Consider the following 13782-nt stretch of genomic DNA (forward strand, 5'->3'; position numbering starts at 1 on the left):
GGCCCAAGTAGAGTATGAAGGGCATCCACTGAACAGACAAATAGCAAGAGAATCCAAGGCCTTGCAGAGTGAGGAGGACATTTACATATATATACACATATTCTGTACCTCTGTCTACTGAGAGGGCCTTGGAACTAGATACCCCAAGTGAAATGAGCAACCTAGTACATGGATTATCTCACAATATTAGTCTTCTATTAAAAATAACTAAGGCTCACTGTTGGAGAGAGGGTTGATTCAGGGTTGGGGCAGAGATTATTAAAGATGATCCTGGAATCTTATAGTACCAGAAAGCAAGGAAGTTCACAAAGAATGATGGGAACCCACCAAAAGGCAAAGAGAGGCCTACTTGAAGGGGCTCTCAGTGACAACAATTGGGTAAATTTTGTTACCAAATAAAACATTATAGGAATGGATTATAATTCATTTAATAGAGTAGGAAAGCATGAATCCATTCTGATATTTTAAGATAACTTGAAAGTTTGATTAGGAATGGGATATTTACATAGTGTCAAAGTACTTTCCCACAAAATACTTAATTACACAGGACAGTGTACCATGGAGAAGTCTGGCAGACTCTACCTTAATCAAGTGATCAAGATGAACAACTTAAGTTAGTAAGGGGACAAATCCTGTGCCAACTCCTAATAATCCACTGAGAACACAGATTGGGTTCTTGCATAACTTAAACCTAGTCATAAGGAAACATCAGACAAACCCAAATTGAGCAGCAGCCTACAAAAACACTAAACACTGGCCTGTAATCTTAAAAGATGTCAAGGTCATGAAAGTTAAGGAAAGAGCAAAGAACTCTTCCGGACTAAAGAAGACTAAAAAGACCTGACAACTAAGTGATCCTGAACTGGATCCTTTTGCTATAATGGACCTTTTGAGATAATTGATGAAATTGGAACTAGGCCTAAGTCTTAACAGTTGGTTATGTTAGATCCCTGATTATGGTCATGTAGCAGAATGTCTTTGCTTGTAGTATGCACTAAGTATTTGTGAGTGATGGAGCGTTGGACAGGCAGTTTACTCTTAAATGGTTCAGAAAAAAAAAAAGGTCTTTTTGTTTTTTTTACTATACTCAGATATTTTCTATAAGTGTGAATTATCTCAGATTAAAAACCTTATACCATAAAAAATTCTCCAGAATTTGTTTACGTGATACAGTGGTTATCAGCGCCTCCTTCTATTATATAGCAAGCCAAAGAAATATGAAATTTATTGAAGAGAAAATTATAAATAAAATCACTCAAAATTAAATAATTAAGAAGTAGTATTCATGAATGTGTTGGTAATGGTGGTTGCTTTGTTTGAGGTTATGTTTAGGAAGCTAGAAAACTAAAAGTAGAGATGGAGAGGGTAGAATGATCCTATATAATAAATAGGTAGTATGCAAATTGACCATCACTCCAAAACACAAGATGGTCGTTCCCATGTGGTCAAAGATGGCTGCCCCCATGTGGACACAAGATGTCCTGCAGGGGAGGGCAGTTGGGAGGGACCAGGCCTGCAAGTGAGGGCAGTTGGGGGCAACCAGGCCAGCAGGGGAGGGCAGTTGGGGGCGACCAGGCCTACAAGGGAGGGCAGTTAGGGGTGACCAGGCCTACAAGGGAGGGCAGTTAGGGGTGACAGGGCCAGCAGGGGAGGGCAGTTAGGGGTGACCAGGCTGGCAGGAGAGTGGTTATGGGGTGATGAGGCTGGCAGGCAGAAGTGGTTAGGGGCAATCAGGCAGGCAGGCAGGCAAGTGGTTGGGAGCCAGCAGTCCCAGATTGTGAGAGGCAGGGATCAGGCCTAAACCGACAGTCGGACATCCCTTGAGGGGTGCCAGATTGGAGAGGGTGCAGGCTGGGCTGAGGGACACCCCCCCCCCCCCCCCCGCACGAATTTTGTGCACCAGGCCTCTAGTAATAATAATAATGTCATCTAACACAGGAGTTGTCAACCTATGGTCCACGGACCACTGGTGGTCCGCGAGGTCTGAAATGTTGGTGACCGCTGATCTAACATATACTGAATACCCATTCTGAGGTCTAATTTTTGTAAGTATTTTGTGTTTGTTGACTCATTACTTCTCATAACAATCCAATAAGGAAGATACTTTTGTTAGCCTCATGTTAGAAGATGATAAAAACAGGCCCAGACAGGTAAATTAACTTCGCCAAGGAGGAGCTGGGATATGGATGCAGACAGGATGGCTCCAGGACCAGTGTCCTTAATAACTAGAGAAAGAATAAGGGTATTCAAGGAATAAAAGAACAGCCCAACCCTGGGAAGGTGTGGAGAAACTGGAGACATTGCTGAGCAAACAATATCTACTATGCACATTTGTATGAGACTTGCCAGGAGCCAACATGCCTTATAAAAAAGGCCTCCCCACCCTGTACTCCATTGGCCAGCAGAGTCATAGTATAAACTTTTGGAAAGAGGAAAAATGATTTATAGTTGAGACACTGAGTGAAGACCTATAACATGGCCAAGTACACCATTAGCTTTCGATGTTTTTCTTGGAATCACACCCACATGGAGAACATGCAGTCTGGCTGTGTATTGACAGCATGTCAAACTCACACATACAGGACAAGGCAAAGCCAAGGCCTGATTGAAAGGATGCTAAAGGCTCAGCGAACCACTTTAGATTCAGACGCTTTATCACTTATACAGTCAGCAAAGAGAGGAATAAGTCAGAAGTGCCAGTTCCCTACCATCTTGGTCTCACACATCAGAAAGGATGGCACCCAAACAAGAGGGACTGGATGATTGCACACCAGTTGTAGGATACCCTGTTGCTGAGGAGGCAATTCTAGTCTGCAGCTAGGAGGGTTTGGTTTTATAATCTGCTGCCCTGTCCTGAGAGGGGTAGGGCAGATAGTCCCACACCTCATAGAACCTGGGAGGCAGTGAGGGACATCTATGATAGCCTCCTGGGGAAGATGGGAGGAAGAGTGGAAGATGGCTCATAGCTCTTGCAGGCCTCCCATCTCCCATCTCATGTTCCAAGAATATCACAAGGTGTTCCCCTAAGACTCAGAGAAGCCATGGTCCCACCTTTTGCCTCTGTAGATCCCTGCAACGTTACCATGGTACATGGTGAAATCATTCCTCTATAAAGGGCAGTGGAAGGCAGGACTTAGGACAGGATCATGGCAAGGAGAGTGCTTGCTGGACACGGAAGATCTGTCCTAGGTGAGGCTTGACATCTTGCAGGAACTAAGGGTATCAGATGCTGTCCTGGTCCCCTCAAAAGGCAGTGAATTATTTAGCTGTGAATGTGGGAGTAGGCCATGGATTGGCAGTATGGTCATCTGGGCCCAGAGTCGAGGACACTGAAAGGCCTTTCTGCCTCCCCTAGCCCTAATTTGCTTTATAAACTCCTATGGTCAGATTTTCCCCTGTTCAAGAACCCATATTGATCAAATATTGCCAGGTAAAACTTAGAGTTTATCCTTTTGTAGCCATTCATTTGCATCAGACTCATCTGACACAACTCATTGATTGTTTGATTGTAAACTAAACACGTGTTTGACACCTGCTGTGGTCAGATAGTCCTGGCACAGAAAGATAAAAGACACACTGTGCATGCATCCTTCTTTTCAGCCCACCTGATTGTCTCAAATTGTTTTCTAAGATAAAACATTGCAGATACTGGTTTTATTTTTTATCCTCTCTGCTTATCCAAATTTGTGGATTCAAGAACCACTTGAATTCAGGAAGCCTTCATTGGAAAATCAAGCCTGGACTGATCACTTATGTTCCTTCTGATTGTTCCCTAGATTCTGCTTCTATTTGGTCTTGGTCATTTCTTGTATGAAATCCTCCTGTGCTCCCATTCCATTTGGATTTCTCTGCAGTGCCTAGAAAAGGAGCTAAAAGTTAGCCTCAAATGACAATGGACCGATTTGCTTGCACTAAATGGGAAGGATCGATGTGGAAAGCAGCCAGGATCAGATAGTTTTGCTTTTCTCCAAGCTTTATGAAGTTGATACACTGAGCTGTGACATTTGATTATATGTTATATGCTTGTGCTTTTAAAGACAAATTTGAAGACAATTTTTTCCCTTTTTATGTAGACTTAAGTTTGGGTGACTTTTGACTGTCCAATTTGCAGCAAGTAAAGAAAATCGAGGCTCTAGTTTGACATTTCTGATGACCGTCTTCTTTTAGCTAGAAGGAAAAGAGAGAGGTGAAATCTCAGGCTGAGTTTTTTCTTTTTCTTGATCAGTGTCTTGCATCTACATGCAGGTGACCTCTTTATAATTGCCATTCCTCTTACAGAGGGAAAAAATAAAGACTTACCGATTTGCTTCTAACAGTGTCCATTAATTAAAATGATACAAGGTCCATGCTCAGTTTTCTATTGCTGCATTCCAGAATCTACCACAGGGCCGATGCCGGGGTCCAACCCCAGCGGGTCCAGGGGTCCCCAAAGGTGTGGACGGAGTTGGCGAAGAAGGAATGACAAGGAGGCAGCATTCAGTTGATCAGCAGCCTAGCCAAGATCTCCAGCCAGGATCTCCAGCCAAGTTCTGGTCTGGATCTCCAGAGAGGTTCTGCTTAGGATCTCCAGCCAGGTTCTGTGTCCATGTTCTCTTGCTAGGTTCTCCAGCCAGGTTCTGTAGCCATGTTCCCTCACTAGGTTCTCCAGCCAGGTTCAGTCACCAGGTTCTAGTCAGGTTCTCTTGCCAATTTCTGTAGTCAGGTTCAGTCCAGGATCTTTTGCCATGTTCTCTCGCTAGGTTCTGTCTCTAGGTTCTGAGGCCAGTTTCTGTCCAGGATCTTTTGCCATGTTCTCTCCAGCGAAGTTCTTCTGTCTCTAGAGAACGTTCTGTGTAGGTTCTGTGCCTAGGTTCTGTCTCTCTCTCTGTCTCTTGCTGTCTTGTTACATCTGTATTTATACCAGTTGATTCAATCCTATCAATCTCTATTTACAAAGGTTAGGGCGTTTCTTATCTCCATTCCAGGGAGTAAAGATTATGTAGCTTAAGCATGATTGTTCGTAGTTAAAGTGATTAATTACCCGCCTGGCACTTAGTTAAGAGGTTTTATTCCCTCCCTAACTTCAGGGGAAAATCCCTACCTGGGGAAACAACCTTTCTCAGAGACCTTGGTTAAAACACATAGTGCCAAGAAGGTGAGCAAACATATTAAGAACAGTATGCCATATATGCCAGGTCCCTTGAAACAGCAAGGACGGACCGGCTCCCGGCAGGCCAAATGCACCAAACATGCTCAACAAATAGTTGTTGAATGGAATAGCTAATTGAATTTCCACTCCCGATTATAAATTTAATCTCCACAAGAAATCCATTCGAAAAGCACATCCAAAATTAATTTAGAATCACTGACATTCATTTCTTTTTCCTTTCATGTCTCTTCATAAATTAATTTGTTTCACAAATGCTTACTGGAAATGCATATTAATTAAATGTTTAAAGGTACAGAAAAGAAAGGACTCAAGTTCTGGCCATGTTATTTATGTCTGAGTGACCTTGGCAATTAATTCATTGCTTCCAGCTTCAGACTATCATATATAAAATAGGACGAAAGCTCTTATCATCAGTGGTTTTGTGAGAATTAAATGGAAACCATAAGCAAAGTGTAGTGCTTAGCACAGATTAGTGGTTCCTAATAATATTATCAAGTGTGTAGGATCCAAACATGAACAAGACAAACCCCCCTCAAGATGTTTACAAATTAGCCCTGGGAAAGAATACACTCACATAATTATGCTGCAAAGAGGAAACATCAGTACAAGAAAAGGCTGCGTGGCTGTTTTAAAAGATATTTTATTATTATTCAGGCTAACAGATCAGGAGATGACTGCCATTGAAAAATTTGGTAAAATCACAGATCCCTAGAAAAGGGGCGGGCATGCCACACAGGAAACACCAGGTTTGTCAGGTGGGGCAGTAAGTGGGCACAGCCTGTATTGTGGTTCCCATGGGAAGGGATGGGAGAGACAGGGTAAGCAGGGTTAGGATAGGCTAGTTTGAATAATTTCAATGGGCTCAGGGTGAAAGGGCTGTCCCTAGTTTTCTGGTACCTGGCCCTCAAGGCCAGGACAGAGGGATAGTAAACTAGAGGGTCAGAGCTCCATAAAGGAGGGGGTTGACAATGTGAGCTTTGGATTGGTGGGTTTGCATTTGAAAGGTCATTTCCAAATGTATTGTTTGCTGTCTCTAGGAATTAGCTCACCCTGCCAGGAGCATTATCCCCAGGGTCAGCAAGTCCCCAAGATAAAAAGATGTGATTAATACAATGACTCAGTTCATAGGCAGGATGGAAGTAGCCATATTAGCCATGTCCAAGTCTCCTTTTAAATCGGACTGAACTCCCCATCCACTCATTCACTAGCATAGCACTCTATTTGCTTCTTCATAGCACTGACCTTTAGTTCTTTTCTTTGTTTACCTGTTTACTAGTATTGTCTGTTTATCCCATTGCACTTTCAACCCCATGAAGGCATGAAGTTTGCTTGCCTGGTTTACTCCTCCAGCTCTAGTTCCTGGTATAGTGCCTAGCACACAGTAAATGCTCAATAAATATCTGTTAAATGAGTGAAAACTAGTGCTTGATGACTGTACAGGTGTGTTTAGTGTGGAGCTGGTTCTAACCTTTAGTGTAAGCCATCCATGTCTACTATTAGGTTTTGGCCAAAACCGCATATCTACTTGATAGGCCCAGCAGAACTTTATTAGCAAAGGGGTTTAGGAAAGAACTCACCTCTGGGACCAGCAGACAAACTTGAAACAGTACAAAGTGCTGCAGAGTCTGGGAGGGAGAAACATCTGTGTGTGTATAAAGCTCTATTTCTCTTGCTTAAGTGTTGGCCCTGCCCCTCATGGATTCATAACTTGGTGCTTGTGTGAGAGAGACCTATGTTTTAAAAAGGAAAGATCTGTTTTTACCAAAAGCGGTACAGTATTTTAGGATGCATCATTAGTCAGAATCCAGCCAGGAAATTAAAACCTTACCAGGTGGTCAAACAAGAAAAATTTGACTTGGATGATAATGTACAAGATGTTAGAAATACAGTTAAAGCAATAGGGGTGGTGGTGGTAGAGGTGGAGGTGAGTCTGTCCTAATATTAGAAAATGCTGGAGGCTGTTCCCTGCTTCTTGGCCTGGAGGAGCAGAGTGAGAAGCTGGGGCCAGAGCTGGAGCCACCCAGCAGAAGCTGGGACAGTGGTGGATCGGCCTGGCTTGGGTGGGAGCACAGACAAAGGGCATGTTTGGAAGGACAGGGAACCATGGGGAAGATTCAGCCTCCACCAGTGCCTTCCAGTATCTAATCCTAACCAGACACAGTGGACAAGGAAGTCTGGAAGCCACAGTATGACCAACTCAACTTCCAGTATAGAGCAGAGCAGAAGAGGGGAAATGTAGGCAAATGACGAGCACAGATGAGGGCAGTGTTGATTAGTGTCCCATAAAAAGATTATAACATATAAATAAAGATGGCATGGACTCACCACCACTGTACCACACAACCTTGCTTTTTGAGGGTTTGGACACATCAGTATACCTGGTGGAGTGGTAATACCCAGGAAAAACGGAAGCCATCTCTTGCAGAGAAAGCAGTAGAAGTAGCAGGACTGAGTATGAGTGGCAGTAATACTACATGATCTCCTACATGCAGTTTACAATGCAGCAGAAACATAAAGAAATAGCCATGGTAGCTCAGTAACTTATAGGAGTTAATAATAGAAGAGACTTATTAAGTGTTAATCTTGGTTTGGTTCATTTGCATCCTTTGTCTACATAATTTCATTAAATCCTCACCACAATATGACATCCTGAAGTTAGGCTCCAACCCCTAGTCTTGCACCTTAAAGGGACTGTGCCATAGCATATCTTCCTGAAAGTGTTCAGAGTCCTTCCTAAATAGTGAGGATTGCTGGGGCCATTAGTGCCATTTGGCCAGGGAACCCTGTTCTCTGTTTCTTGCCTGCAAGGTTCTTTTTTCCTCTTCCTTGCTTATGAGGCACCAGGTTCCCTAAGGAGCTCCAAGACTTGGGCTTCTTAACAGGGTCATCCTGAGTCCCCATGACTGAGTCCTGGTTCCAGGAGGGCAGCCTTTCCAGCAGATTGTTTCTGTGGCCAGCTCAGCATTCCTTTTGCATGATTGCAAGGGCTTGAACTACCAGATGGTTCTAATAGGCATATTTCAGCAGTTCATCTTGTTTATATAGATAGGGTCTGGCAAAATAAAGTTTTTCTTAGAGTCACATCTTTGGGACTGTCCTGCTGTTAATGTCCCCATTTTAGATAAGGATACTAATACTATAAAGTAAAATAAAAATGTCTAATCCAGGATTACACAAAGAGAAAATATTGCATCCCAAGTTTTTAAAAAGGCATTTTTATTTTAGATCCTGAGCTTATTATTCCATCTGAGGGTACAGAGAAGGCACACCCTAGGGTTTCCCAAAACAACTGGAGGCACTAGCAAAGGTCAGAGATCTTGCCATAGTAGATGTGTGAGTGGAGCTGGGATGGGTGGAGATAAGTTCTACAGAAATATGGCACTAGATGTCATTAAGCTGCCTCCATATTATACCAGGCCGATGGGACCTCCAGATCGCTTCCTCAACTGGGTAGTTCACTGGGTAATGCAATTCTCCAAGCTTGAAATAAGTAGAAAGGTAGAGGAACAACAGAACTTTCACTCCTTCTCTTGTCAATGCAAAACCTTCCCTTATTTTTCAGTATTCTTTCAGAAGAAGGATTCTTAGAGCTCTTTGTCTACCCCTGGCATCTGTTTTGTTTTGCAAGGGCTTCTGCAAGAGGTCCTTGAGAATGCTTTAAAGTAGGGCTTTGTTTCTCATGGGAACATGAGGGGAAGACGGAAAAACCTCCCATTTGTTTAAGTGACAAGCATGACGTTCATGCTCTTTTTTTGCTGCAGCGAATCAAGTGGCAGTGACTGAAATTCAGGCCCTCGGTAGGTGTATAAATATGCGTGGTGCAAAAGCCACCGTTACACTTGCTGAAGCACGTGAGACCCCTGCCTTGGCAGATTTACTTTTTAACTCCAGGCAGAGATATCACAGGTAACCTACCATGAAGCTAGTCACTGTATTCCTGCTGGTGACCGTTGGCATTTGCAGTTACTCTGGTAAGTAGCCTGGAACGTATGACATTTCTCTACTTTTCTCTTAATAGGACACAACTAGTCAGCCCAGGCTTCCAGTGGTATATGGTGGAGGGAGTTTTAGAATCACAGAATGGTAAAGTTGGAAGGGTTTTCAGATGTACTCCACTTACCCCAATCTAAATCCTAGCCCAGTGGTCGGCAAACTGCGGCTCACGAGCCACATGCGGCTCTTTGGCCCCTTGAGTGGGGCTCTTCCACAAAATACCACGTGCGGGTGTGCACGTACAGTGCGATTGAAACTTCGTGGCCCATGCGCAGAAGTTGGTATTTTGTGGAAGAGCCCCACTTAAGGGGCCAAAGAGCCGCATGTGGCTCGCGAGCCGCATGTTGCCAACCACTGTCCTAGCCCAGTACCCCAGTGGCTATCTATTGAATGGCTACAACTTGTTGGGCACTGGATAAGCATTGGAAGATTCGAGATGGGTCAGACATAAATATTGTTCTTAGGGTGCCTATAGTGTGGCAAGGGGGAGAAGACTTCTGTAGAAGTGATTACAGTGGTATTCAGCTAGAGCCCTGGGAGAGTGAGGGCGAACTATTGAATGTCTGGGTTGGGTACAGAGGCTGGCTTCTTGGAGGATAATGGGAACTGACACATTCAGTGATGGTCACTGCTCACTCAGAGAACAAAAAGCATTGCAGAGCCTTCCCCCAGAAGTATATAACTACATGCAGAGAAGATACCAAAGTGTTTAAGAAGTAAAGAGATCAGTCATGAGAAACTAAGTGGCAGCTTATGAAATTTTTGACAAATTTGTAATTTCATCAGTTTCAGCTATTTTTGTTCTTTAGTTTCCAGGGACAAACATCCACTGGCAGAGGTGACCACTGAAAGATGGGTGGAGGGAAATAAATATCATTCACTGGAAGGGAATTCTGGAGGGAAAATAGGTGGGAGAAGGTGAAGGTGAACAGACTCAATTTTTTATGATTTGAACAGGTACATGAAAAGGATTCCAGAAGAAAATGAACTATGGCAGGATCTTAGTCAGCAGGAGAATATGTTATAGGAGTTCTTATGAATCTGTTCATACACAAATATGTTTACATATCTGCACGCATTTTATAAAAATATACGTATTTTTCCATTCTCTACACTTTTCTACTGATTCGTTTTCTACATAAAAGTTACATTTCTAAAACTGAAGATATAAAATGCAGTTGTCTCATATAAATGCCTTGATAGCTTCCCATTGCCCTCAGGAAACAAACAAACAAAAAACAACACCTCAAACTCATTAGTATGTCATTCAAGGCTTTGAAAAACCTGACCTCACCTGAATTTTGCAGCCTCACCCCCTTTATCACTCCTCAGCACACCCCACTGGAGTTCTGCACTCCAGCCATTCTGGGCAGAAGACTCACTACACCGTGCACGTACTTTCATTTTAATATCTCAGTGCCTTTGTTAATTTTGTTCTTTTTAAAATTCTATTCCCTTCTTTACCTTGTGATTCTGGCATTTTCCAAGATTCCTGCAACACTCACCCACAGCAGAATTAGTCATCCCTTCTTTTGTGTTTCCATAGAGCATTGCCCATAATATGCAACACTGTGGTGTGCACAGATCTATATTGTCCACCAGACAATGTGAGCTCTCAGAATGGAGTGTTCTTATCTTATGCATCTATGTAGCTACACCAACTGGTACAGAGTCATTGCTCAATTATGTTTATAGCATTGAGTTAAATTGGTTGGGAACAGTTTCCTGGGCTGTGGTTGGATCCACTCCTGGCCCCAAGTGGAGTTTGCTTATGGCATTTCAATTCACATGTAAAGTACACCCCTATTCAGTCAATCACTAGTATCGTTTAAGTGCTTACTACCTGCCAAGGTGCAGTACGGTGAGCTAGGCATGGGGCGCAGTAGTGAGTAAAACGTAAGTTCCTTTCCTCATGGAGCCTACATTCTAATGAGAGGAGGGAGGCAAAAACAAAAAGATTTAATATTCTAGGTAGTGGTAAGAAAAAATAAAGATAGAGGGTTACAGGTGTGCTATTTTTGATACCTCTCTAAGAATGTAACTTTTGAGGAGAGACCAAATAATGTGAGGAAAGACCAAATAATGTAGCTATCTGGGGAAAGAAAGTTCTAGGGAACTGGGACAGCAGGTGCAAAGGTCCCAAGGCAGGAGTTTTCATGGGCAATCAAGATGAGCATGGCTGGAACGGAGCCATGATGGACAGAGTGCAACGTGGTGAGGTCATAGACAGGAGCAGATGATCCTCTTTCACTCAGTTTCCCTTTTGCTCCGCAGCTACTGCCTTCCTCCTCGACCAGGTCAAGAATGCCTTACCTTTACCTCAGGATGCTCTCACCCTTCTGGAACCATTACAGCTTCTACTGCGTACTCTGGGCATTTCTGTTGAGCACCTCGTAGAAGGGCTAAGGAAGTGTGTGAATGAGATGGGCCCAGAGGCCTCTGAGGCTGTGAAGAAACTGCTGGTAACTACAGCTTGTGGGGTAGTTTGTCACAGGCAGGGCTCAGCTACCCTGAATGCTTATGCAGCTCCCACCTCACCCAGTTCTCACTTGTGAATGTGTATTTCCCCCTTACTGATGGCTCATATAAAGTTTGCATGTTCAGTAATCTTGAGAAAAGTGCAGTATCTACATTTTCAGTAGGAACATGTGAATAACAGAGACCTATGAGTTTAAAGAAAAATAATTTAATGTATAAATTGATTTTAGTGAGAGAGGAAAGAAGAGGAAAAAAGAGAGAGAGAAACATCAATTTGTTGTTTTACTTATTGATGCATTCATTGGTTGACTCTTACATGCACCCTGACAGGGGATCAAACCCACAAACTTGGTACATTAGGATGATGCTCTTACCAACTGAACTTCCCAACCAGGGCAAGACCTATTCTGTAGTTGTGACTTTGCCATTTACCAGCTCTGTGATCGGACTTAACCACTTTGAGACTTCGATTACCTGTCAGTAAAATGGTGGCTAAATAGGAGTGACTATTTTTGGAAATGTGCTAATTACATGTAACCTGCTCTTATTTTTATTACTGTCTTTCTACCTTTCAGGGGGCCCTTTCAAATTTGCCGTGATGGCAGGATAAAGCAAGAATGGAAGGAGGAGGATGGTCTTCTCCTCCCTGGCTGAAACTTGTTCCATCCTAAAATGTAGTGACTCCTGGAAAGAATGAATAAAGCAATGAACAGATTTCAGTGTGTCTTATTTTATTTCTGGGGCCTCTGTTCAGAAGGGCCTTAACTGGATAACCTTTCCCTTGGGTCATAGACTCTAGAGAGCCTGCTCTTCTAAAGGCAACTCACCTTTTCAGTGAGACATGATTCCTTCTCTCTAAGGTAAACATCTCCATTGTTTTTTCTCTGATAGTGTTTCCAGACCCCTTACACTCCTATCCTTACACCCCTTACACTTCTACAGAAACTTTAAAGCATGAAATGAAAAAGCATTTTCAGAGTATTGTCTGACAAGTCTAGGGCCTCACAAATCTCATTGGTTTGGAGTCTACACCGCCAGAATGTCAATCTCTATTAAGTTTGTAGTTACGGCAGGACCGCTCCAAAGCTTCACTGACCCTCCCTCCACGTTAGGCCTTTACTACACCAGCCTTTGGCAAACGGGTTCTAACCTCTCCTCCCCACCCCCCTGATAACATCTATAATGATGCCAGCATTTTCTTTTCAAGACAGAATTTTGGTTATATATGACCACCTATAAAATAGACTTCAAGCTCCTTGGCTTGGCATGCAAGGCCCTTCATGATCTCATCAATATCCCTTTCTTCACGTGGACGCCAGTCCCAGCCATGCTGAAAAGATAGCCAAATCTCTTTGCTGTTAACGCTTTTATGCCTTAATGAAAAATCAAGTTTTTTCCCCTACCCAAAATGTCTGCCGTAGTCTGCCTTCAGACTTGATCTAGTGCCAGCCGCCAGCCTTGGGGCTGTTTACCCTCGAATTCATTCCCCATTGTTCCTCTGCTCTGCTCTGGGTGGGGGGAAGACAGAAGGCATGAGGCTGAACCCTGCAGGTTGACTTTCTCAGGTTCCAAGGTCAGCTGACTCTGGGCCTCTGCTCTGCCCCTGGGAGTCCCAGGCAGGAGATAGGTGGTTGGAAAAGGGGGAAGCCAGAATGTGGCCTCCTGTCCCTCTCTCTTTGGAAGAAGACTCTGGAAGTGCCTGTACCATGTCTGAGCTGCTAGGTCCTTCTGGATAGGTTTGCCTTGGTTCTAGCTTTTGTCAGTTGACTGCAGTCCCTGGCTCTGGTTATACTCCCCTCTTTTCTTTCTTCTCAGATGAGTTGGTAGTGGCTTCCTCCTGTTACCAGTTCCTAGGTTATCTCACCATCACCTATTTGACTTTTTAGGTCTTCAGTCATTTATTGAATTAGTAAGTTCCCCTTCTTCTCAACATAAAAATAACAAAAGGAAACCCTATACAGACTGAAAAAGCAGTGAAGTGAAAAACAGCGACTTTAGGCTTGCGCAGATTTATGTTCAAGTTCAGGCTTTAGACTTGCACAAATTAGCAATCTGAGTGATCTTGGACAGGTCCCAATTGCCCCTAAGGGCTTCTCCACCTCCCCCTGCTCCTGAGGGGCGATCCAGGCAGCAGCAGCCACTTGCACCCGCTGCTGGCACTG

General features: G+C 43.5%; 1 protein-coding gene across 1 annotated transcript; it reads left to right on the forward strand.

Annotated features, from left to right (window-relative positions):
* Positions 1–9065: 9065 nt before the first annotated feature.
* Positions 9066–12335, forward strand: SCGB3A2 (secretoglobin family 3A member 2; the record flags this gene model as incomplete). Its single annotated transcript, XM_081091221.1, has 3 exons — positions 9066–9120; positions 11417–11604; positions 12196–12335. The coding sequence occupies 3 exons, from the start codon at positions 9066–9068 to the stop codon at positions 12217–12219; spliced, it is 267 nt and encodes an 88-aa protein (XP_080947347.1). The 3' UTR covers positions 12220–12335.
* Between the last annotated feature and the right edge of the window lie 1447 nt (positions 12336–13782).

This window comes from Myotis nattereri (genome assembly GCF_964212035.1).
Source record: "Myotis nattereri genome assembly, chromosome: 5".
Lineage (NCBI taxonomy): Eukaryota > Metazoa > Chordata > Mammalia > Chiroptera > Vespertilionidae > Myotis > Myotis nattereri.